This window comes from Aotus nancymaae, unplaced genomic scaffold (genome assembly GCF_030222135.1).
Source record: "Aotus nancymaae isolate 86718 unplaced genomic scaffold, 86718_ANA_hifiasm-v0.15.2.pri h1tg000011l, whole genome shotgun sequence".
NCBI classification, from domain to species: domain Eukaryota; kingdom Metazoa; phylum Chordata; class Mammalia; order Primates; family Aotidae; genus Aotus; species Aotus nancymaae.
In genome coordinates this window covers 61,245,619-61,269,485 of record NW_026988422.1, presented here as the reverse complement: position 1 = coordinate 61,269,485, position 23,867 = coordinate 61,245,619, and the positions used below count along the sequence as shown (strand labels likewise).

Genomic DNA, 23,867 nt, shown 5'->3' with positions numbered 1-23,867 from the left:
GCTGGGATCTTTTTTTAAATTAATTTATTTATTTTAAAGATGGGGTTTCACCATATTGGTCAGGCTGGTCTCGAACTCCTGACCTCAGGTGATCTGAAGTGCTGGGATTACAGGCGTGAGCCACCGTGCCCGGCCTGTTGTTTTCTTTATATGCATACATCTTGTTTCTCACTGAAATGTAAGCTCCATGAAGCACAGCCATATGCTTCCTTTTTAGCCTTATACATACAGACATATATTCACTTTGGGATCAATAGTGTTTGCCAACTCAAAGAGGATGTGTGGGATGAACGATCCCATCTTCTGTTAGATTATTCAGCTCCTAAGTTATGCAAAACTGATTCCTTGTGTACCCCCTTTCTAAAGCTCCTGCAGGGTGGGGGAAGAATGCAGGGATTCTCATAGGTGCATTCAGCAATTACTAGTAACCAACACTTAATGAATGCTTACTAATTGCTAGGTCCTGTACAAAATATATTACATACATTAACTTATTAAATCTTTATGACAACTATTACCATCCCCACTGAACAGATGAAGACACATAGAAGTCACTCAGCTAGTAAGTGGCACAGCTAGAATTGAAAACCCAGACCGACTCTAGAGTCCATACTCTTAACTGTGACACTAAAATTTTTTTTTTTTTTTGGAGACAAAGTCTTACTCTGTCGCCCAGGCTGAAGTGCAGTGGTGCCATCTTGGCTCACCACAACCTCCGCCTCCCGGGTCCAAGAGATTCTCCTGCCTTAGCCTCCCGAGTAGCTAGGACCACAGACGCTTGCCCCCACACCCGGCTAATTTTTTGTATTTTTTTAGTAGAGGCGGGGTTTCACGGTGTTAGCCAGGATGGTCTCGATCTTCTGAACTCGTGATCCGCCCGCCTCGGCCTCCCAAAGTGCTGGGATTACAGGCGTGAGCCACTGCACAGGGTGACACTAAATTCTTTATGGATAAAAGACATTCTCTTACTATAATGTAATTTCCTTGCTTTCTAACCCAGTGGGAAGATGGAACTAAAGGGGTGAGAAAGTAACATTTATTATACTCCTACTATGAGCCAAGTATTATAATAGGTGTATAATGCTTTAATGATATGATTCTTGCAATAAGTCTATGAAGCAGGAAGTAATAGCTCCATTTTAAAGAATTTGACTCTTAAAGTGGTTAAATACAGTGCTCAAGTTTTTAGCTTCCAGTTATTGGCAGAGTTGGAATTACAGCAGGTTTTCTAACTTCGAAGGAAAGACTTTAAAGGAGACTGTATAGAAAATCCTGCCAAGGGCAAATGTGAAGGGCCCATGAAAGACATCTGAATCATTACTTATAGTAATTCAAAAATATGTGAATGTCTGATGCATACTGAAGAATTGTGAGAGGTTGTCAAAAAAATCTATAAACACTCACAGAGGAATCAGCTAATTAAATAAGTGAGCTGCTTGTCTTTGGGCTAGGATATAAACCCCAGAACTTCCTAGGAGGCAAGGGCAGAGAGGGCGCCACCTGTCTTGGAGATCCTGGAACCCGCTCTAGAGACTTCGGCTCAGCCCCTTTTCTTTCCTCACACTCTAATTGGCTACTTCTCCCTGGGCCCTGCCTCCTCCTCGGTCTGGACCATTAAACAGCCAAGCCCTACCCACGACCTGGATGCGGCCTCCAATCAGATGCCAAGCCCTCGAGTCCCTCTAAGGAAGCCCCCTTTACAACAGCCAGGCGCTTTGCTCTCGTCCGTGATTGGCCAGGCAGCAGTATGGGTCCGCCTCCTTCTCTTCCAGATTGGTCAGCGGTCTTCAGGCGCACGTCCCTCTCAGCCGGTCCCGCCGCTCTGCTTGGCTGCGCGGTCTGTGGCGAGCCCGGTCCTCAGCGGCGAGGGCCCCGCCCCCTGTGAAGAACCGCCCGGGAATTGGCGGCGGCGCTGCAGCCATTTCCGGTTTCAGGGAGGTGGGTGGGGTGCGGAGCGGGACTTGGAGCAGCCGCCTCTGCCGCCGCCCACAGAACCTTCCTTGCGCCTGGTGCTGCCAGGACGATGCGGCCGGGGCCCGGAGGCTGCTGCTGCTGCCGCCGCCCGGTGCGGGCGAACGGCTGCGTGGCCAACGGGGACGTGCGGAACGGATACGTGAAGAGCAGCGCCGCAGCCGCAGCCGCCGCCGGCCAGGTACGGGGGGCTTGGGCGGGCCGGCGGAGGGGAGGCCGGACGGGGCGAGGTCGCGGGGCCATCCGCGGGGTGGGTGCCGCTCGCAGGTGTGGGCGGCAGTGTCTGGGCACTGGCCCAACCTCCCCGAGCCCGGAAACTCAAGGACGGCACGGGGGCTTCCCACTTCTCCGCGCCTGGAGGTCTTCCTCCCTCCCCCCCGGAGTTCTGCCAGATTCTGCCAGAAGTGTGTGCCACCCTCAGGGGAGGCAATGAGGGATCCCTCGGACCCCGGTGGGAGCCACTCAAGGGCTCCCGAGGGTCCCTCCTCAACCCCCCGAGGTAGTTGCTTCCTCTTAAAGTCCTGCAGCCGTTCAAAGAGAAAACCACCCTTGGGGTCCTTAAGAGGCAAGGAAAGTTAGACGGTGGTGTCAGATGGAAACAAACCCAGTCTCTCCCAACCACATTCTGGACTACCACGTTCGCTCCCCAAGCAGGACGTTGGTCGGAAGATCTGGCAGGGAATCCAGGCTGGTGCCTCGAAAGCATTACCCTCCTTACTCTGCCCGTGGTGAGGCTCTACCCCATGCTCCATGTTGGATTAGGTGACCCCTTCGACCCTTTCCTGAACACGAGTGCTATCAGAAAGGGGATTGTTGAGCCTGGTGGTGACTTGCGATGACTCTATACTAATTAGCCATGCTGAATCATCAACCACGTTCAGGCAGTTCTAAAATATTTTGAAAAGTTCTAAATTTAAGACAATGCTTATTAACAACCTTACAGTGCTCTCGACGACAGATATTCTGTTGAAATGTATTTTTAATGGTGAGCTGGTTAAAAAGATTCAAGATCAGTATTCCTGGAAGAGAGTGTTGTGTAAATTTCCAGTTGACTTTAATACGTTTAAGTCTTGTACAGATAGATATTAAGGAGCACTTTAAAAAAAAAGTACTCTGTTCCCCTTTAGCAGGAGTGTGACTGTTGTAGTTTTGATAGGATGGTGGTCTTAATTTGGCTTTAACATAAATATCTGACAGGCTCCTCCCCAGATGATTAGTTATGATGGATAGACCTGTTAATGTTTGATGTGAATCAGAAAATAAAGCATTTCTCCAGGTCACGTTGAGATACTGAGACTGAGAGTTGAGGGGAAAAATACGTAAAACAGACTTGACCTCCCCTGAAATCGTAAGGTGTCAAAGCAAAGTAATACACAGATCAAAAGATTTGTTTTCACTCTTAAAGAAATAATTGTGTGAGGGAAGTGATAACAATCAGCTCATAAGCAGTGGAATAGTCTGTTGTTCTCCTAGCAATGTAAATGACTTACAAGCCAAAACTGTTGTGATATAGAATGTAACAGGGAAATTTAACGGGTAGGAGTTAGAAAATACATTGCAGATGAATGAGTGAGGTTTTTTGTTTTTTGTTTTTTGTTTTTGAGACGGAGTTTCCCTCTTGTTGCCCAGGCTGGAGTGCACTGGTGCGATCTCCGCTCACTGGAACTTCCACCTCCCGGGTTCAAGTAATTTTCCTGTCTCAGCCTCCTGAATACCTGGGATTACAGGCGTCTGTCATCACACCCGGCTAATTTTTATATTTTTAGTAGAGATGGGGCTTCATGTTGGCTGAGGTGGTCTCAAACTCCTGATCTCAGGTGATCTGCCTGCCTTGGCCTCCCAAAGTACTGGGATTACAGGTGCACTTGCCTCAGGTATGATTTTTTTTAAATGAAAAAGGAAGTCAAGAGAAATGTGTTCATACTTCAGAGGTGCTTTGTGTTCATATGCTCCTTTCAATCCCTATGCATTATGTTCTGATTTAGTAGCAAATCAAGGACCTCTCTCCTATAATCTCTTAACAATTTAGAATTTATAGAATGATATTTCTTTAGAGCTTGCCAATTAATAAGATGAAGAAATATCAAGGTACTAACGTCGCATTTTAAAATCTGTATGAATAACATCATAACATCTGGTTGACTTTTGGGGACATGTTTCAGTAAAAGTTTCACTCAGGCACATTGGTGGTATTTGGAAGAATGGTCTGTTGGAATGCTGTGAGGGCTGCAGTCCTTTCTAGAAAACTACACACCAGTCTTTTTAAAACAGACTTCAGATCTGGAGCTTTCTGCACTCTCAGATGGAGGAATATTGTCTGTGAATTTTTTTTCTTTCTTTTCTTATACAAAAGAGAGATCTTGGTAACTTCATGAGAGCAATACAGTATCTTAACATCTTTTGAAGGTGGTTTTCACTTTTTTTAAAGTGATGTGCTTGTGCTCCAACCACTACCTATCTTTCCCCTCTTTCTGGGGGAAATGTTACCAACTCTGCCATCAAAATATGCATACAGCTGTGTGTCATGCTTTTACTAAAATGCGAATTTAGAGTATAACAGGGTTGAGAAGTAAATTCTTTTCCTCACATTTCCCACCATGTCTTTTAATGAACAGCAGAAAAGTCAGAAACATCTAAGATCACTTTACACTCTCAAGAGTATGTTTCTGGCTGGGTGCAGTGGCTCACACCTGTAATCCCAGCACTTTGGGAGGCCGAGGCAGGCGGATCACGCGGTCAGGAGATCGAGACCATCCTGACCAACATAGTGAAACTCCGTCTCTACTAAAAATACAAAAATTAGCTGGGTGCAGTGGCAGGCGCCTGTAATCCCAGTTACTCGGAGGCTGAGGCAGTAGAATAGCTTGAATCAGAGAGTCAGAGTTTGCATGAGCCCAAATCACGACACTGCATTCCAGCCTGGCGACAGAGCAAGACTCCGTCTCAACACAAAAAAACAGTATGTTTCTGTGCTTGAAGGGATGAATGAATGTATATAGTAAAAGAACAACTCTTGGATTTGTGTTTAGAATTTGATTAGCAGATGTTGTGGTAGGAAGGAGTTATGAAACAATCAGACATTGCTGTTTAGTGATGACAGTAGACACACAGTTTTCACAATAGTTGCAGTTGAACAAAAAAGCAGTAATTTTTCCTCTCTGCTATTCAAATAAGTGGGAAGAGCACCAGCCTTCATTTGAGGTAGTGTGGCAATTTACCCCAGGGAAACTTTTATATTAGCATTGGAAAGAACCTTTGGGAGTTTATGTAATTCAGTCCTTTATCTCTTTGTAGGACTTTATTAAAACCAGTCTTGACAGAAAATTCTATGCTATTTTTAAAGATGTCTAGGGGATTTGCAGGAAGTTTTTCTCAGTAGCAAGTTGCATTATTCCATGATCTTAATTACCAGATTTCTTTCTGTGGATTTAGCATTAGATAAAATAAATGCCATGTTTTGGTTGCACCTGAAATACAGTAGTTTGTTTATATATGTTTGTTTTTAAAACTCCATGTTAACAGCTCATTTTAAAAGAGCTTCCAGGCTGGGTTTGCTGGCTCACGACTGTAATCCCAGCACTTTGGGAGGCGGAGGCAGGCAGATCACGAGGTCAGGAGATTGAGACCATCCTGGCCAACATGGTGAAACCCCGTCTCTACTAAAAATACAAAAATTAGCTGGGCGTGGTGGCACTCGACCGTAGTCTCAGCTACTCAGGAGGCTGAGGCAGGAGAACTGCTTGAACCCGGGAGGCAGAGGTTGCAGTGAGCTGAGATCGCACCACTGCACTCCAGCCTGGCGCCTGGTGACAGAGAGAGACTCTGTCTTAAAAAAAATAATAAAAATAAATAAAAGAGCTTCCATTTCTTCATAGAACTTTTGAGATTTAAGTTTGCCTTTTACTTTCCTTAATTAGTTAATAAGTATGAAAGAAAAAAAATTACCTATCTTTAAGACAGTTTTGACCTTAACTTTTTTCCCTTTGGGTGTAATTTTAATGAGATATTGGAAGGATGAGAGCTCTCTGGCTGTCAGAATAAAAAATTCTATCTCGAGGAATTGGGGCAAAAGTTGTGTTCTTATGTTAAATAATAAGACAAGCCAAAGTAGAAAGAACAAAGTGTTAGTCTTGCTATTTAGGTGAAGGCGAATAAATAACTAATGAAAGCTGGTTTACTAAATAGCTACTAGCTTTTGTTTCCACTGAGCGGAAACAGTAACTGGGGATTTCATGTGATAGTTAAGGAAAAGGAGAAGATAGTTATGAGGGAGAAACAGTAGAAATAGTTAGAATGGTCATATACTTGTTTACATTTAACAGGGCCTGATAAGATACCGCAAGGCTTTCAGAAATAATGTGATTACAACTTGTAGGACAAGATTTTTGTTTCCAGTGTTTTTGCTCTAAGGGGAAGCATATCTTGCGTCTGAAGAATTCCATAGTTATTTGAGGTACTCAGGAATGTTCTTTAACAGGAATTCTTGGGAAATGTGTCAACAACGGTGTTCTCAGGGTAGTATTTTAGAACTAGGATGTTCAGAGAAGTCAGACTTGCGCACTGTTTAGGGTTTCTCCAGGTGCCATAGAAACTTGCACTGCTTTGAGCAAGACAGTTAATTGCTTGATTCAGTTAGATTCAATTTTTGAAAGAAAGAAGCAGTGTTTATTGGTAGAATAGGCAATTCAGAGGGATGGGTAGAGGCAGTGTTTGCATTCTGAGTGGGCGTGCCATACTTGATTAAATAAATGGTTTGTGGACTCAAAGTCAGTTCCCTTCTGAGTAGTTTCTAAGAAGCTTCTGTAATATAATTTGCAATTTGTGACTGATTAAAAAAGTAAGTCCTTTTCTCTTGACCCATTTACTGTTAGAAAATTTATCTTAAGTTTGTCTTTAAGACTACTTTTCATTACAAAGCTATTTTTCCTTTTTTAAAAAAATAATTTTACCTCTGATTATAGAAATAATACATGTGTAATGTGGGCTCTTAAAGCATTGGGATAATCCCTGTGTTGGGGGTTTGCTTTTTAATATGGTCTATTGTAAATTAGTCTACTACTTTAGCTGGGTCCACAGGTGTGTACCACTAGAGTGGGCTAAATTTTTTTTTTTTTTTGTAGAGATGGGTCTTGCTATGTTCCCCAGGCTAGTCGCTTTTTTACTTAAATGTGTGTGTGTGTGTGTGTGTGTGTGTGTGTGTGTGTGTGTGTATAGAGAGAGTCTCTCTATGTGGCACAGGCTGATCTCAAACTCGGACACAATCGATCCTCCCATCTTGGCCTCCTGAAGTGCTGGTATTACAGGCATGAGCCACTACACCCAGCCACCCAGGCTGGTCTCAAACTCCTGACCACAAGCATCCTCCTGCGTCAGCCTACCAGAGTGCTGGGATTATAGCCACTGTGTCAGACTATTTTGTGACAGTTTCTAAGTACAGTGAAATATGCAGTTGTACTGAGACCACAACTGTGATCCAATCTTACTCCAAAAAATACATATTAAGGGCCAGGTGTGGTGGCTCACACCTGTAATCCCAGCACTATGAGAAGCCAAGGTGCAAGGATTGCTTGAGCCCAGGAGTTCAAGATTAGCATGGGCAATGCGGCCAGACACCATCTCTATTTAATTAAAAAACAAATAAGGTATATGGCCAGGCATGGTTTCTCATGCCTATAATCCCAGCACTTTGGGAAACCAAGGTGTGAGGATTGCTTGAAGCCAGGAGTCCAAGACCAGCCTGGGCAATGTTGAGGGACCCCAATTCTATTTAATTAAAAAATAAATAATGTTATGACCGGACACCATGGCTCATGCCTGTAATCCCAGCACTTTGGGAAGCCGAGATGGGTGGATCACCTTGAGACCAGACTGGCCAACATGGTGAAACCCTGTCTCTACTAAAAATGTAAAAATTAGCCGGGCTTGGTGGCAGGTGCCTATAATCCCAGCTACTCGGGAGTCTGAGGTAAGGGAATCCCTTGAACCCAGGAGATGGAGGTTGCAGTGAGCCAAGATGGTACCATTGCACTCCAGCTCAGTCGACAGTGAGACTGTCTTAAAAAAACAAAACCAAACCACAGTGGGCTACTACTTCACACCACTGGGATCGGTAAAATAAAATATTAAGTGTTCATGAGGATATAGAGAAATTAATAGAGAAATTAGAATCCTAATACATTGCTGGTATGATTATAAAATGATGCAGCTACTTTAGGAAACAGTTAAAAATAGAGTTATCATGTGACCCAGTAATTCTGCTCCCAAGAAAAATGAAACATATGTTCTGCAGAAACTTGTATATTCATGATAATAGCAGCATTATTGATTGATTGATTCAGGGTGTTGCTCTGTTACCCAGGCTAGCATGACATGGCTGACTACAGCCTCCAACTCCTGGGCTCAGTCAGTCCTCCCACCTCAGCCTCCCAAGTAGCTGGGACTACAGGCACATGCCACCGTGAGTGGCAGTTATGTTTGTTTGTTTTTTGAGACAAAGTCTCACTCTGTCGCCCAGGCTGCAGTGCAGTGTGGCATGACTCGGCTCACTGCAACCTCCACCCACCTGGTTCAAGCAATTCTGTCTCCGCTCTCCGAGTAGCTGGGACTATAGGCACACACCACCACACCTAGCTAATTATTTGTATTTTTAGTAGAGACGGGATTTCACCACGTTGGTCAGGCTGGTCTTGAACTCCTGATCCCAAGTGATCCACCCGCCTCGGCCTTCCAAAGTGCTGGAATTACAGGCATGAGCCACACTTGTATTTATAATACAGTCCAGCATTATTTATAATTGCCAAAAAGTAGAAACAATTCAAATATTTATCAACTAATTAATAAAATGTGGTATATCCATATAAAGGGATATTATTCAGCAATAGTACTGAAGGAATGCAGTACTAATACATGCAGGAGAATACTACATTGTTTATGGCCATGTGTTTATATGGTGAAAGTATTTAAAAATGCATGGGCATGATAAACACCAAATTCCCAATTCCTCTGAGGAAGGGAAATAACATTTCCCCAGGGCAAACTTCTTAAAAGAATTGGAGAACTACTTAAATATGTCAGATCTTGACACTATCCTGTTGGCATCCTGTCACTGATAACAAAATACAAAGTTTGGATAGGGCTTACAAGGCCCACCATAATCTTTCCCATCCCTCTCTGACTTCATATCCTGCCAGGTCACTGCTTTCTAGCTAGTCTGGGCTTTCCAATGTTCCCTGAACACATCGCCATCAATCATGCATCCCTGGGGCCTTATTATTATTACTATTTTGAGATGGAGTCTCAATCTGTCACCCAGGCTGGAGTGCAGTGGTGTGATCTTGGCTCACTGCAACCTCTGCCTGCTGGTTTCAAGGGATTCTCCTGCCTCAGCTTCCCAAAGTGCTGGAATTACAGGTGTGAGTCACCATGACTGGAGTCCCAGGGGCTTTAGCCTTTACAGTTACCTCAGCCTGGAAACCATTTTTACTGAGTTCTCTTCCCTACTCTAAGTCCACCTCTGCTCACACCTTACCTCCCCCCTGTTTAAAATGCTCCTTTTCCTTGATTTTATTCTGATTGTAGCAGTGTGCCCTGATATGGTATATCTATTTGCTTATCTGTTGTCTGCCTCTCTCATAGGAGTGTATGTCTAGTGCCGGAATCATGCCTAGCTCATAGCAGGGACTCAATAAGAATTAAATGAAAGAATAGTAATGTTAATGTTTTATTTAATGGAAGAAAGGTCTAAAGCATATAAGCTAAATCTTAAGTTTGGATAAAGCTAGATGTTGAGTACAGTTTTATTTCTATTTTTTGATGATAATTATTGTGTCATATTTCATACATACTCTGCTGGTTGACAAAAACTAGCTCTCTAAAATAATGTTACAGACATAAGAAATGGATTGTGGTGATACATAAGCCATTAAACCCATAGCCAACCGGGCTTGGTGGCTCATGCCTATAATTCCAGCACTTTGTGGAGCTGAGGTGGGTGGATCACCTGATATCAGGAGTTCAAGGCCAGCCTGGCCAACATGGTGAAACCCCATCTTTAAAAAAAAAAAAAGAAACCCATAGCCTAATTTATAGTGTTTTAGGTTTGCAAATGGTTAAAAACAATAGGGGCTTACTGAATGTTCTTAGTAGCGTGAAGGACAGCTTGTGAGAAGCAGAAAGAGGCCAGAGAAGGTCCTGGGGTCTGGCAGTGGTGCAGACACACTCTGGTATACCTCATCACCAGTCCCTTAGATCTCCCTACTGGACAATGGGGCCATTGATGACTTCTACAGCACCCTTTCCATTGTGTTACCAAGGGCTTCAGCTGGGAGATGCTGGCTGGTGCTACAAGGAGGGGAAACGTGTCAACTGTTTGCTCTTTTTTCATATTGATTTGAAATCTCAAGAAGCTGGGCTGAGAAACCAGGCCTGTGATCCTGGTTGGACTGCAGTCCACCACGTGCTGGAGAGCCCTGCTGATTGTGCTAAAGGCTGAAGGGTAGTGTCTTTATTGCCTCCTGTACAAGCTTGACATTTTTTTTTTTTTTTTTTTTTTTGAGACAGAGTTTCCCTCTTGTTACCCAGGCTGGAGTGCAATGGCATGATCTCGGCTCACCGCAACCTCCACCTCCTGGGTTCAGGCAATTCTCCTGCCTCAGCCTCCTGAGTAGCTGGGATTACAGGCACGCACCACCATGCCCAGCTAATTTTTTGTATTAGTAGAGACGGGGTTTCACCATGTTGACCAGGATGGTCTCGATCTCTTGACCTTGTGATCCACCTGCCTCGGCCTCCCCAAGCTTGACTTTTATGTAGGCAAGCAGGTTATTTCCAGGACAACTAAATTTGTTGGTGCTAAACCTCATTTCCTAGAAACAGAAATTTTCTTAGTAGAGGAAACTCATATAACCATTTGTCTCCATCTAAGTGTAGCTAATAACATGAATAACAAAAATAGCTAATTATTTAAATGGCAAAAATGAGTATGGAAGATGGATTTGAAGTAAAATTCTAGGCCGGGCGCAGTGGCTCACGCCTGTAATCCCAGCACTTTGGGCGGCCGAGGCGGGCGGATCACAAGGTCAAGAGATCGAGACCATGGTGAAACCCCGTCTCTTAAAAAAAAAAAAGAAGTAAAATTCTAATATTAAGCCACTGATGATTTTAAAACAATTAGATTAAGTTGTAGTACTTCTGAAATAATTAAAGGAAAATTTGATTCTTAGAAAATTTCAATTCATTGGAAGGCCATGGAATTAACAAAATAAAAAAGAAAATCTCAGATAGTGTAAACTAAGGAATGGCAAATGAAAAATGTGTTGATTGGTGCAAAGCTAATTGCAATTTTTGCCATTGAAAGTAATTACTTCTGCCATTACTTTTTTTTTTTTTTTTTTTTTTTTTTTGAGACGGAGTCTTGCTCTGTCACCCAGGCTAGAGTGCAGTGGTGCAATCTTGGGTCACTGCACCCTCCGCCTCCCGGGTTCAAGCAATTCTCCTGCCTCAGCCTCCTATCTAGGATTACAGGCACCCACCTCTGCACCCAGCTAATTTTTCTATTTTTAGTATAGACAGAGTTTCACTGTCTTGGCCAGGCTGGTCTTGAACTCCTGACCTTGTGATCCACCTGCCCCGGCCTCCCAAAGTGCTGGGATTACAGACGTGAGCCACCGCACCCGGCCCTACTTTTGCCATTACTTTTAATGGCAAAAACTGCAATTACTTTTGCACCAACCTATAAATAATTTGACTCTAGTTCCAACTTTGGTATTTAACTTTCCTGATATTTAACAAATTGCTTAATCTCCTTTCCTCAATTTTGTCAGTCAAGTGAAGAGGAAGAGACAGCTTCAGAAACATTTGTAAAATAAATGCTTATTACTTTGTGTGTGTTTTTCATCTTGCATATTTAATTATAAATTCCTTTAGGCAGTATTCTTTAAAATGATTTCCTTACTCCTTTTTATATTTACACCCATTTTCTCTTAAAAAAAAAAAAAGAAATACTGCACAATTCTTATTTGTATCATCAGATATACAGTTCCTTTTTTTTTTGAGATGGGTCTCATTCTATCATCTAGGCCAGAGTGCAGTGTCGCCATCATGGCTCACTACAGCTTCAACGTCCTGGGCTCAAGAGATCTTCCATCTCAGCCTCCCCAGTAGCTGGGACTACAGGCATGCATCACCACATCCAGCTAATGTTTTAAAATTTTTTGGAGAGATGGGGTTTCACTATGTTGCCCAGGCTGGTTTTGAACTCCTGGGCCCAAGCAGTCCTCCCACCTTGGCCTCCCAAAGTGTTGGGATTACAGGCGTGAGCCACTGCCCAGCCTAGAGTACAGTCCTTGATATATAGATAGAAATTATTTGTAGAATGAGTGAAGAAAATTAGATGATTGTTTTGATTTTGAGTTTCTTGGTGGAATGGGGCTCTGGGTTCCTAGAAGAGATTTTAATGTTCAAACATTATTTTTGTAGTTTTGAAAATGTTAAAAAATTGAACACGAGAAATCTCCACTTCTCTGGGCATGTGAAATTAAACAGAGGGATGATCAAGTTGTGAGAGATTCCCTAGGCTAGCAGTTCTGAAGTAAGGAAGTGAACATGTAGACTGCTGTATACTGTGTACACACACACACACACAGTCACCTCCTACCCAGGAAAGCGGAAGTTTTTGATCGATCTCTAGACAATGTGTGTAAAGACCTTTAGAATCTAAAGTTAATGTTTGCTTTTACAGTCATAGGCAGATACAATGAGGTGTTTTACACCTCTGTCCAAACAGCCGGTTGGACTGGGCTGAAGATTTAAGTCATTCAGTTCAGGGTAGTATCTCAAGGGTGGGATCCATTGAGTGTTACAGGCCGCTCCCTCTAGCTTTATCTGCTAAGCACTGTGAGATTGTGCTTGATTTCCCTTAGCCTTTCTAGTTCAGACCTCTCAATGTCCTGTGTAGAAAACTGGTCATAAATTTAGGGCTGTTATGGAATTTAGTCTGTCATGCCAACCCATACAGCTCTCATAAGTTCTGCTGGATTTTCTTTCTTTTGGTGGAGTTCTGCCTATGGCAAGCCCCAGTCATCATCACCTACGCTGATGCTCTACAAGTACCTCAGGAAGAGAGAAAATGGCTGGCAATTTCAGCTCACCTAGAAAGGGTTCTTCTCTTCTCCCTCTGGAATTTTAATTCATCTAGTCCCCTTTGCTATGCATAGAAGGCAGCTCTTCAGTCTTTAAAGCCATTTATTTATTTGACTAATCTATGTAGTTTATCTAGTTGTTACTATGAAAATGATAGCTTGCCTCTCTCTATTAAAGCTAACTTGGAAGTGGAAGTCTCGTTGTTTTATGAATTTTTGTTGCTACATACATGACATAAGAATAAGTTTGTTCTGGGCATTGTGGCTTATGCCTACAATTCCAGCACTTTAGGAAGCCAGAGTGGAAGGATTGCTTGAGGCCAGGAGTTCAAGACCAGCCTGGGCAACATAGGGAAACCTCATCTTAAAAAAAAAAAAAAAAAATTACTAGGTATGGTGGCAAGCACTTGTATAATCTCAGCTGCTCTGGAGGCTGAGGTGAGAGGATTACATGAGCCCAGGAGTTTGAGGTTACAATGAGCTATGGTTACGCCACTCCACTTCAGCTTGGGCAGCAATAGAGTGAGACCCTGTCTCTTAAAAATAAATAAATAGACCAGGTGCTGTGGCTCACGCCTGTAATCCCAACACTTCGGGAGGCTGAGGTAGGTGGATCATGAGGTCAGGAGTTCAAGACCAGCCTGGCCAAGATGGTGAAACCCCGTCTCTACTAAAAGTAGTAGTTGAGGCTGGCAAGGTATTATCTTATCTATTACGCTAGATAAGATAATAAACAATATTAGAAATGACAAAATTGTTAAAATTGGGAAACGTGTTTAAAAAAAAATTTTTTTTGAGACGAAGTCTTCCTCTGTCACCCAGGCTGGAGTGCAGTGGCACAATCTTGGCTCACTGCAACCTCTGCCTCCTGGGTTCAAGCAGTTCTCCTGCCTCAGCCTCCCAACCAGCTAGGACTACAGGCGCATGTAAAAAATTACCACACCCAGCTAATTTTTGTATATTTAGTAGAGACGGGGTTTCCAGGCTTTGTTAGCATGATAAATATCCAAATAAAAATGTAGAAAAGAAGTTCTAAGAGATTTTAATATAGAATCTATACCTGTTAACTTTTTTAGTTGAGAGTAACAGAAACTGACTCTAGTTAAACTATAATAGGTATGCAAAAAAGGGGTGGGGAATGAAATTGAACAAATCTCAGAAAGGCAGGAATTAACGCAGCTCTTGGGACCTTAGCGGCAGGAGGTTATGAACCCTTTCTTCAGGACATTGGAGGCCCACTGCCCTTCAGACTCTCTCCCCATTGCCATTTTTTTTTTTTTTTTTTTTTAAAGAGAGTCTTGCTCTGTCACCCAAGGTGGAGTGCAGTGGCATGATCTTGGCTCACTGCAACCTCCGCCTCCCTGATTCAAGCAATTCTCTGCCTCAGCCTCCTGAGTAGCTGGGATTACAGGCTCCCGCCACTATGCCCAGCTAACTTTTATATTTTTACTAGAGACAGGGTTTCACCATCTTGGCCAAGCTGCCAGCCTAACCTTGTGATCCACCTGCCTTGGCCACCCAAAGTCCTGGGATTACAGGCGTGAGCCACCATTCCTGGCCCCATTGACATTTTAAATCCCCTTAAAAAAGGGTTTTTGGATTTCTTTTGGCAGCAGTGTCTATGCTGTGCCAATCAGTTATGGTCCAGGAAATATGGTCACAGATCATACACGTGACCACCTGGGGCCCATCCCTGCATTCTGGGAGTATTCCCAGAGAAGGGAAATTGATACAAACTGGGTTGCCTCTCCAGTGGTGTGCACTAGAAAACCAGATTGGAGCACGTGGAGGGGGCAGAGTGAAGGGGATGGTATTACAAGCTCAATACATGTTAGTGGTGGAAGAGAGCTCAGATGAAGATGCAGAATTTGTGACTGAGCTGCACTTGTACTCCAGTTTCCTGGTTCTGGCATCTCTTACACCACGATGCTTATCTAGAGATGAAAAAGTGTTACAGCAGAGGCTTGGGTGGCCAGTTAGTATGGTAACTCCTGGGCAGACATCAGTGCCCAGTGTGTATAGGATGCCACTGAACTGAAATTGAAATGTACCACTCCTTATATGCTTGAAGATCTCCTTTTGGGAGTTTTCAATAGGAAAATGGTAATGTCAAAATATACATTTGTTTCACAGCTAGTTTTGGAAGCATTTTTCAGTCCATTCCACATGAGATACTTACTGACAAAAATTAAGGAATTTATGCTGATTACAAGAAAAACTGTGAACTTACTACTTTTCAAAACCTCCCTGCTGAAAAAAGGAGACACTTCTGGGAATATACATTCAGAGGATGGTACAGCCTATGTAATTTGTGTAAAGCTCCAAAGTGTTCTCTCTAGTATGTGTGGTATGCAGTAGGGAGAAGCCAGTACATTTCAGTAAAATTCCAAAAAAGGACAATTTCAGCAGAACTGATTTTAAGGAGCAACAGAAACACAACACTTGAAAATGAATAGGATTCATTTAATGGACAAAGCATGATAACAGTTCTTTGATTGCTGAAGAATAATGGGTGGTTCATATTAGACATCAAGTTTTTAAAAATAATGTTCCAAACCATTCACCAGCTGAGCAGGTTCTGTCATCCTGCTGTAGCGTGCAGCTGGAATGTACTTATTTGCTTAAAGATATAATGCTTATGTGATTTTGTATTCATATCAGAAATGTGTGCTTCTGTTTCCTAATAATTACTTAGCCATTATTGCATCACTACATGGTTACTCCCTGTCCTTTCATGGAATTCTTGAAACCTTTACTCAGGATCATTTCTTCTAAGTCAGTTTACAGTACAGTAAAAACTTTTTTATTTTAATTATTTAAAAAAAAATTTCCTGAGACTATAGAGACAGAAGGCAACTCATGATCCAGGGTTTTCTTTTGCTATAGAGGACATCATTAGGATGTTTGGCAAAATCTGAATAAAGTTGTAGACTAGACTGTGCACGGTAGCTCCATGCCTGTAATCCCAGCACTTTGAGAGACCAAGGCAGGAGGATAGCTTGAGCCTGGGAGTTTGAGGCCAGCCTGGGCAATGTAGTGAAACTCCATCTCCACAATAAATAAATAAATAAATGAATAAGCCAGGCATGGTGGCACATGTCCCAGCTTTCTGGGAGGCTGAGACCAGAGGATCACTTAAGCCTGAAAGATAGAGGCTGCAGTGAGCTGTGATCACATCACTGCACTCCATTCTGGATGGCAGAGTGAGATTCTGTCTTCAAACAAAACAAAACAAAATACCAAACCTTTTCAACCTCCTTAAAATTCTCTTGTGCCCCACAAGAATCTCTTGGACTAAAGCACAGAAAGTCATTACTAATTCTCTCTGGATGCCAGAAAATAAGGTGGAGCCAGAAATGACTCCAAACTTGGGAGACTGGGTAGACTGGATGGTGATGCTGTTGACCAAAATAGGTAATAGAGGAGGAGTATCAGGTTTTAACTGAGAGGGAGGGGTTAGGATGGTGAGAAGTTGTTCAGCTTTAGACTTGCTGAGTTCGAGATGCCTGTAAAGTGTCTAAGTGGAGCTATGTAGAAGGCAGGTGGAACTGTGAATGTGGAGTTCTGGAAAGAAAATTGAGATTGCAGTGTAGATTTGAAGTTTACTTGTATCATGTAAGGTCTAGCTAAGACATTCACTAGAGAGGCTATAGATAGTGAGATGACTGAGGTTATAATGATAGGCATGTATTGTTTTTATTAGCTCTGTTTTAGTCCAAATAGTGAATAAAGTCAGTGACAAAATTTAGTTTAAGCATTAAAGAAATAAAATGGCAGGCCACGCGCAGTGGCTTATGCCTGTAATCCCAGCACTTTGGGAGGCCGAAGCGGGCCGATCACGAGGTCAAGAGATCGAGACCATCCTGGCCAACATGGTGAAACCCCGTCTCTACTAAAAATAAAAATAAAAAATTAGCTGGGCGTGGTGGCATGCGCCTGTATTCCCAGCTACTCGGGAGGCTGAGGCAGGAGAATTGCTTGAACCCGGGAGGCGGAGGTTGCAGTGAGCCAAGATTGCACCGCTGGACTCCAGCCTGGCGCCTGGCAACAGAGTGAGACTCTGTCTCAAGGAAAAATAAATAAATAAATAAATGGCAAGTAAAAATTCAGTAATATACTCATAAAAAAAACAAAGAAAAGTCAAACCAGTTTAGAAGGTTTGATTTTTGACATGCCTTCATCTTCCACCACACTCCTTATCCTAGTTTCTTGTGTCTCCTTGCAGACAATTTTAGTCATATGGAAACATATATTATGCATATGGCTTATCTTTTATTATATGTTCCCAATATTGCTTTGGTTAGGAGTGCCTTTTCAGCTGCTTAATAAACATGGTTGACAGCCTACAGGCATGTGGACGAAATAGCTCGTTAGTTTGATTTCTTTCCTTCTCTTGTTCTGTAATATGTTTTATGGTGCTGTGCTTATAGTCTTGTGTGAAAAAAATTTCTTCCTTTGCATTTTTTACTTTCTTTTACATTTTCTTAAACAGTAATATTACTGTTCAAGTAAACATTTCTTGATTTTCCTAACTGTTTCCTTGATTAATAATGCTAATACAGTGTCACATTCTTGTTTGCTTAACGTGAACAGACTGTGAACAGACTGATATGAAATTTTATTAAGTGTTAACTGTTCATTAAGACTTCATAAATACTACCCTGGGTGCTAGATGCGCAATAATGAACAAAACAGACCTGATGTTTTTCCTCATGGATTATTACACATGTATAAGAGAGTAATGCCATTATTGTTTGAATCATGTGAAAGATAAGATTTCGCATCAGTTCTTAAAGGTGAAGTGATTTTGTTCTGTCAGAGTTTAAAGACTTTTTCACCTGTGAGAGGCTCATCCATCAATTGGCCTGCCTATCTGCCCCCTCCGCCTCATCAGTCACTCTGTTTTGACTGAAGCCACATTCCAAAGTCACTTCTTTTTACAGGCTCTGAGGGTGGAAAAAAAGAAACCCCACACGCTTCTTAGTTGAACCCTAATTCTTTAAACTACATTTAATTTTGAATAAGGCTTTGGTAAAATCACACAGTTCTTTTTTTTTTTTTTTTTTTTGAGATGGAGTTTCGCTCTTGTTACCCAGGCTGGAGTGCAATGGCACGATCTCGGCTCACCGCAACCTCCACCTCCCGGGTTCAGACAATTCTCCTGCCTCAGCCTCCTGAGTAGCTGGGATTACAGGCACGCGCTACCATGCCCAGCTAATTTTTTGTATTTTTAGTAGAGACGGGGTTTCACCATGTTGACCAGGATGGTCTCGATCTCTTGACCTCGTGATCCACCCGCCTCAGCCTCCCAAAGTGCTGGGATTACAGGCGTGAGCCACCACGCCCGGCCCACACAGTTCTTTTAATGGTTTAGCATCCTCCTTCCTAGAGAGTCCAGCCTACAGTATGAACTGACTTGATCCTGTCTCTGTGGGTGTGCCTGAAATCAAGGCGGATTTCTTTAAAAGAGACCCACCGACAGCATTCCTGACCTGTAAACTCCATGCACATTTGTTAGAGACTGGGGGTGGGGGGGTCTATAATTTCCAGGCATTTTAATGATATGTACAGTTGAGAGTTAATAGTTTAAATAATTTCATAGTTATGGAGAGTTCTTAAGACAAAATATTTTCAGATATAGTTTTTAAAGAAATGATCAGAATGTTATTTTTCTTGTTTTTTAAATTGCTTTTCATTTTGCTTTTCCCAGCTTAATAACTTCTTTATATTGTTATGTTGTTAATTTTTAAACAATTTTCTGTCTTCAGATATTGGCTCAATTTTAGTTATTCTGTTCTAAACACATTACAACCTTACTCTTGCATAAAAGTTTAAGTATTAAATATTGACACCAAACAACTTCTCCTATGTGGAAGAGATTGATGAAGACCTAAATGAGTTTGTGAATAGTTTTCAGAAGTTCTTATTTAGATCATCAAGTTGATCAGTACCAACAGATTCCATCCATCTGCCATGCCTATCTGAATGCCTGTCCTTTGTCACATATAACTGTGTCTTTCCAAACACTGAAGCAGCTTTCCAAAACTAAGGTTACCAGGATAGGATATTCTAAAATATCTTTACCCCTTGGAGATATGTAACAATTTGTTGTATAGTTATGTCAATTTTATCAGTTTGTTTTTATTTGTTTATATCATATCTCCGATCAGATCACCTGAGAGGGCAAGAAAGGATCTTTTAGGTCTTTTCATAATGCTTAAGTGACGATATGCTCCTGGTAAACTTTGATTAATCATCCTCACTGCAGTTGTTCTAAAGTTAAGATTAAAGTTAACACACACACTTGTCTAGCAGATTTCTTCTGTAAAGCAAGATTTCCATTAAAATTGACCAAGAAGCATGAAGTTTTCTTCTATGAGATCAAAAGTAAAGTAGCTTGGTTTTTGTATATTAAAATCCAGGTATCCCAAGTATATGATAGAATGTTTATTAGGAAGAAAAAAAAAAAGAGAAAAAAAATCCAGATATCCCAAAGGTTAAAACAAGGGATAATCTTACAGTGTTTGGGAATGAATACTTAAGGTGAAGGGGGACAGAAGAATTCATGACAGTTACTAACGATTTTTCCCCTTGTTTTGGGTTTCACTTTCTTTTTACTTTTATACAATGCTGGACCACACTTTTTTTTTTTTTTTTTTGAGCTAGGGCCTCACTCTGTCACACAGGCTGTAGTGCAATGGCACGATCATGGCTCACTGCCGCCTCGACCTTCTGAGCTCAGGTGATCCTCCTACTTCATTCTCCTGAGTAGCTGGGACTATAGGCATGTGCCACCATGTCTAGCTAGTTTAGTTTTGTTTTGTTATAGAGACAGGATTTTGCCATGTGTCCAGGCTGGTCTCAAACTCCTAAACTCAAGTGATCTGCCCATCCTGGCCTCCCAAAGTGCTAGGATTGCAGGCATGCGCCACTGTGTCCATCCCGGACCCCACTTACATAAACATCTTAGTTTTTTGCATAGTTTACTTGTGTTATCACTACCAACAGAGGTTAATATGAACTACATGTTTCTACAGGGGCCTACTGCTGATAATTATTTGGAATACTATGGCTGGGTGGCTTTAAGAATGTGTGGTAGTAAAACATTTACACATATTTCACGTTCTAAAGCCGAATTTAATTTTGAACTTTTGATCTCTTCATCTGTAAGCTAATATAGTACTTTTTTGGGATAGGCTTTCTCTTTGTTGATTTATATTTTTTCCTTTTTTTAGTAGAACAAAAGAAATTATGCTAGCATTTTAGGATCTATTTAAGAAAATCAAATAATGACAAAAATCAATGTTAGGCAGTCCTTCTTGTTCCCCTTCTTTTACTGTTCATCTGAAGTGTATATAATTTATAAATTATTTCTATTGAAATCAAGTATGCCCTGCTTACCTCTTAGTGTTTCTTTTATTTATTTATTTTGAGATGGAGTCTTGCTCTGTTGCCCAGGCTGGAGTGCAGTGGTGCGATCTTGTTTCACTGCAACCTTCGCCTCCAGAGTTCAAGTGATTCTCCTGTCTCCGCCTCCCAAGTAGCTGAAATTAGGAACACACACCACCATGCCTGGCTTACTTTTGTATCTTTAGTAAGGATGGGGTTTCACCATGTTGGCCAGGCTAGTCTCGTACTCCTGACCTCAGGTGAGCCACCGTGCCTGGTCACCTCTTAGTGTTTTATTTGACTATACTTACAAAAATTTTTTTTTTCTTGTTTCCAGTGAGGTTGGAACTTAGAAAATTCTTTTTTTTTGACACGGAGTCTTGCTGTGTCACCCAAGTGGGAGTGCAGTGGTGTGATCTTAGCTTACTGCAAACTCTGCCTCCCAGGTTCAAGCAATTCTCCTGCCTCAGCTGGGATTACAGGTACCTGCCACCATGCCTGGCTAATTTTTGTATTTTTAGTAGAGACAGGGTTTCACCATGTTGGCCAGGCTGGTCTTGAATTCCTGACCTCAAGTGATCCACCTGCCTCGGCCTCCCAAAGTGCTGGGATTACAGGTGTGAGCAACTGCGCCTGGCAGAATTTACAGAATTCTTAAGATATAGTTCAGCAAATCTCTGAGGACCTAGATTTTAGGTAGGAATGTTTTTCTTACCATGATTAAAATAAACATTTTTAACCTCTCTTTTAGATCCATCATGTTACACAAAATGGAGGACTGTATAAAAGACCGTTTAATGAAGCTTTTGAAGAAACACCAATGCTGGTTGCTGTGCTCACATATGTGGGGTATGGCGTACTCACCCTCTTTGGATATCTTCGAGATTTCTTGAGGCATTGGAGAATTGAAAAGTGTCACCATGCAACAGAAAGAGAAGAACAAAAGGTAATTGTTAGGGAGGCTTTGATTTTGTAAATAGAAGTCTTTTATAGAAATCTTTGTATTTCTGCACAAAAGTTTTTTCTTAGAAATTTGGGTATACATTAAAATTAAAACATTCCAGATGCAGTTAAATGAAAACATTCTACAAAGAAAGCTGAAGATAAGGCTAAAGATATCAAAACGTTCAACATGTGTTTAATATAATCAAGAAGAACCTAAGGAGGTAGGCAACACTATCCCTATTTTATGGATTAGAAGTCAAAAAGTTGGCCGGGCATGGTGGCTCACGCCTGTAATCCAAGCACTTTGGAGGCCACCGCGGGCAGATCACCTGAGATCAGGAGTTCAAGACCAGCTGGACCAACATGGTGAAATGCTGTCTTTTTTATATATACAAAAAAAAAAAAAAAAAAAGAAAGAAAGAAAGAGAGAAAGAAATCAAAAAGTTGGCATGGTGGCTCACGCCTGTAATCCCACCACTTTGGGAGGCCAAGGCAGGTGGATCACAAGGTCAGGAGTTTGAGACCAGCCTGACCAACATGGTGAAACCCTGTCTCTACTAAAGATACAAAAAATTAGCTGAGCATGGTGGCGTGCACCTGTAATCCCAGCTACTCAGGAGGCTGAGGCAGGAGAACCGTTTGAACCCAGGAGGCAGAAGTTGTAGTGAGCTGAGATCACACCACTGCACTCCAGCCTGGGCAGCAGAGCAAGACTCTATCTCAAAAAAAAAAGAAATTGAAAAGTCACAAGTTAAATAACATTTCCTAAGATGCCTGGTGTCAGAGCTATTGCAAAAAGCCATGTTGTTTCTATTTATACCACCATGCTGAATCCCAAGTTGTGTTTATAATTTTCTGAAAAGGTTGTACTCTTTGGAATTAATAATGTGTTTTCTCATAGATACATTATACATAGTTGTGTGATTCACATATCAGCTCCTCTCCCCAGACAAACAAACTGTAATACAGAATGTGGCCAAGTGATTCTGTTTACAGTAGAAAACACTCTTATTTTAGGAATGGTCAATAGATGAGAATGATTCTCTCTCAGCAAGAGGGTTCCATTCACTTCACTTTTCTCTGCATGTTCCTTTGTACTTCTCAAGGGTTTTTTGTTTTTTTTAACTTGTTACTGACTTGAAGCTCACTTCTGGAGTTTTATGCAATACGTGTGTTACCTAGTCTCAATAAATAAATCAAATGAGGGTTAAAGATGCCTGATTTTACTAAAAACAAAACAAACCTATGTGTTCTTAGCATGTCCAACATGGCAAGAGGTTGTCTTCCAGCCCAGGGAATGTACCAGATTAAAGAAGGACTTAAGACATTCAAATTTTCTTGGGGTCCCTCATATTCACTTTTGTGGTACTTCCGAGGAAAGAGGCATGTGTGGGGTCAGCAGAGTCACCGCTGAGATGAGCCAGTGAACACTGATTGTAGAAGAAACAATTTCTCAGGTAATGGACAGTGTCATGTGGAACTGGGAAGAGTGCATCATGAAAACATTGTCAGTTGCTAGGAAGACAAAACCATCAGGAGATAATGTGGATTCTGAAGTGGTTCCTGGGAGATCTCAAAATTAGACATCCTTTTCTCTCATCTCAACCATCTTGCACTCCATCCGAGCCCTACCACAAGTTGGCCATCCTACTCATTGCTTTGCAAGTTAATTTCACAAAGATGGTGAATAAGTTTTTTGAATACCTAATTCAGGGAAAGCCCTGCATTCAGAAATTGGTCCAATAGGCCTGACTAATTTTTTTTTTTTTTTTTTTTTTTTGAGATGGAGTTTTGCTCTTGTTACCCAGGCTGGAGTGCAATGGCGCGATCTCAGCTCACCACAACCTCTGCCTCCTGGGTTCAGGCAATTCTCCTGCCTCAGCCTCCTGAGTAGCTGGGATTACAGGCATGTGCCACCATACCCGGCTAATTTTTTGTATTTTTAGTAAAGACGGGGTTTCACCATGTTGACCAGGATGGTCTCGATCTCTTGACCTCGGGATCCACCCACCTCAGCCTCCCAAAGTGCTGGGATTACAGGCGTAAGCCACCGTGCCCGGCAAGCCTAACTAATTTTTATCTTTTTTTTTTTTTTTTTTTGAGACGGAATCTTGCTCTGTTGCCAGGCTGGAGTGCAGTGGCGCAATCTTGGCTCACTGCAACCTCTGCCTCCTGGGTTCAAGCGAGTCTTCCATCTGAGCCTCCTGAGTAGCTGGGACCACAGGCGTGTGTCACCATGCCCGGCTAATTTTTTTTGTATTTTAGTAGAGATGGGGTTTCACCGTGTTGGCCAGGATGGTCTCGATCTCTTGACCTCGTGATCTGCCCACCTTGGCCTCCTTTTTTTTTTTTTGAGACGGAGTTTTGCTCTTGTTACCCAGGCTGGAGTGCAATGGCGCGATCTCGGCTCACCGCAACCTCCGC

At 42.1% G+C, this 23,867-nt stretch overlaps 1 protein-coding gene across 2 annotated transcripts in view; it reads left to right on the top strand.

The window, feature by feature from the left end:
- The first annotated feature begins 2,023 nt into the window (after nucleotides 1–2,023).
- SPTLC2 (serine palmitoyltransferase long chain base subunit 2) overlaps nucleotides 2,024–23,867 on the top strand; it is a 119,916-nt gene continuing 98,072 nt past the window's right edge. The window contains exons 1-2 of one of the 2 annotated variants that reach the window (XM_012476890.3): nucleotides 2,024–2,152; nucleotides 21,250–21,444. In XM_012476890.3, the coding sequence (XP_012332313.2) occupies nucleotides 2,024–2,152; nucleotides 21,250–21,444 (324 nt within the window). Of the gene's footprint in view, nucleotides 2,153–3,754; nucleotides 3,846–21,249; nucleotides 21,445–23,867 lie in introns of those variants that run through there. The other variant, XM_064375070.1, reaches the window with a different exon arrangement.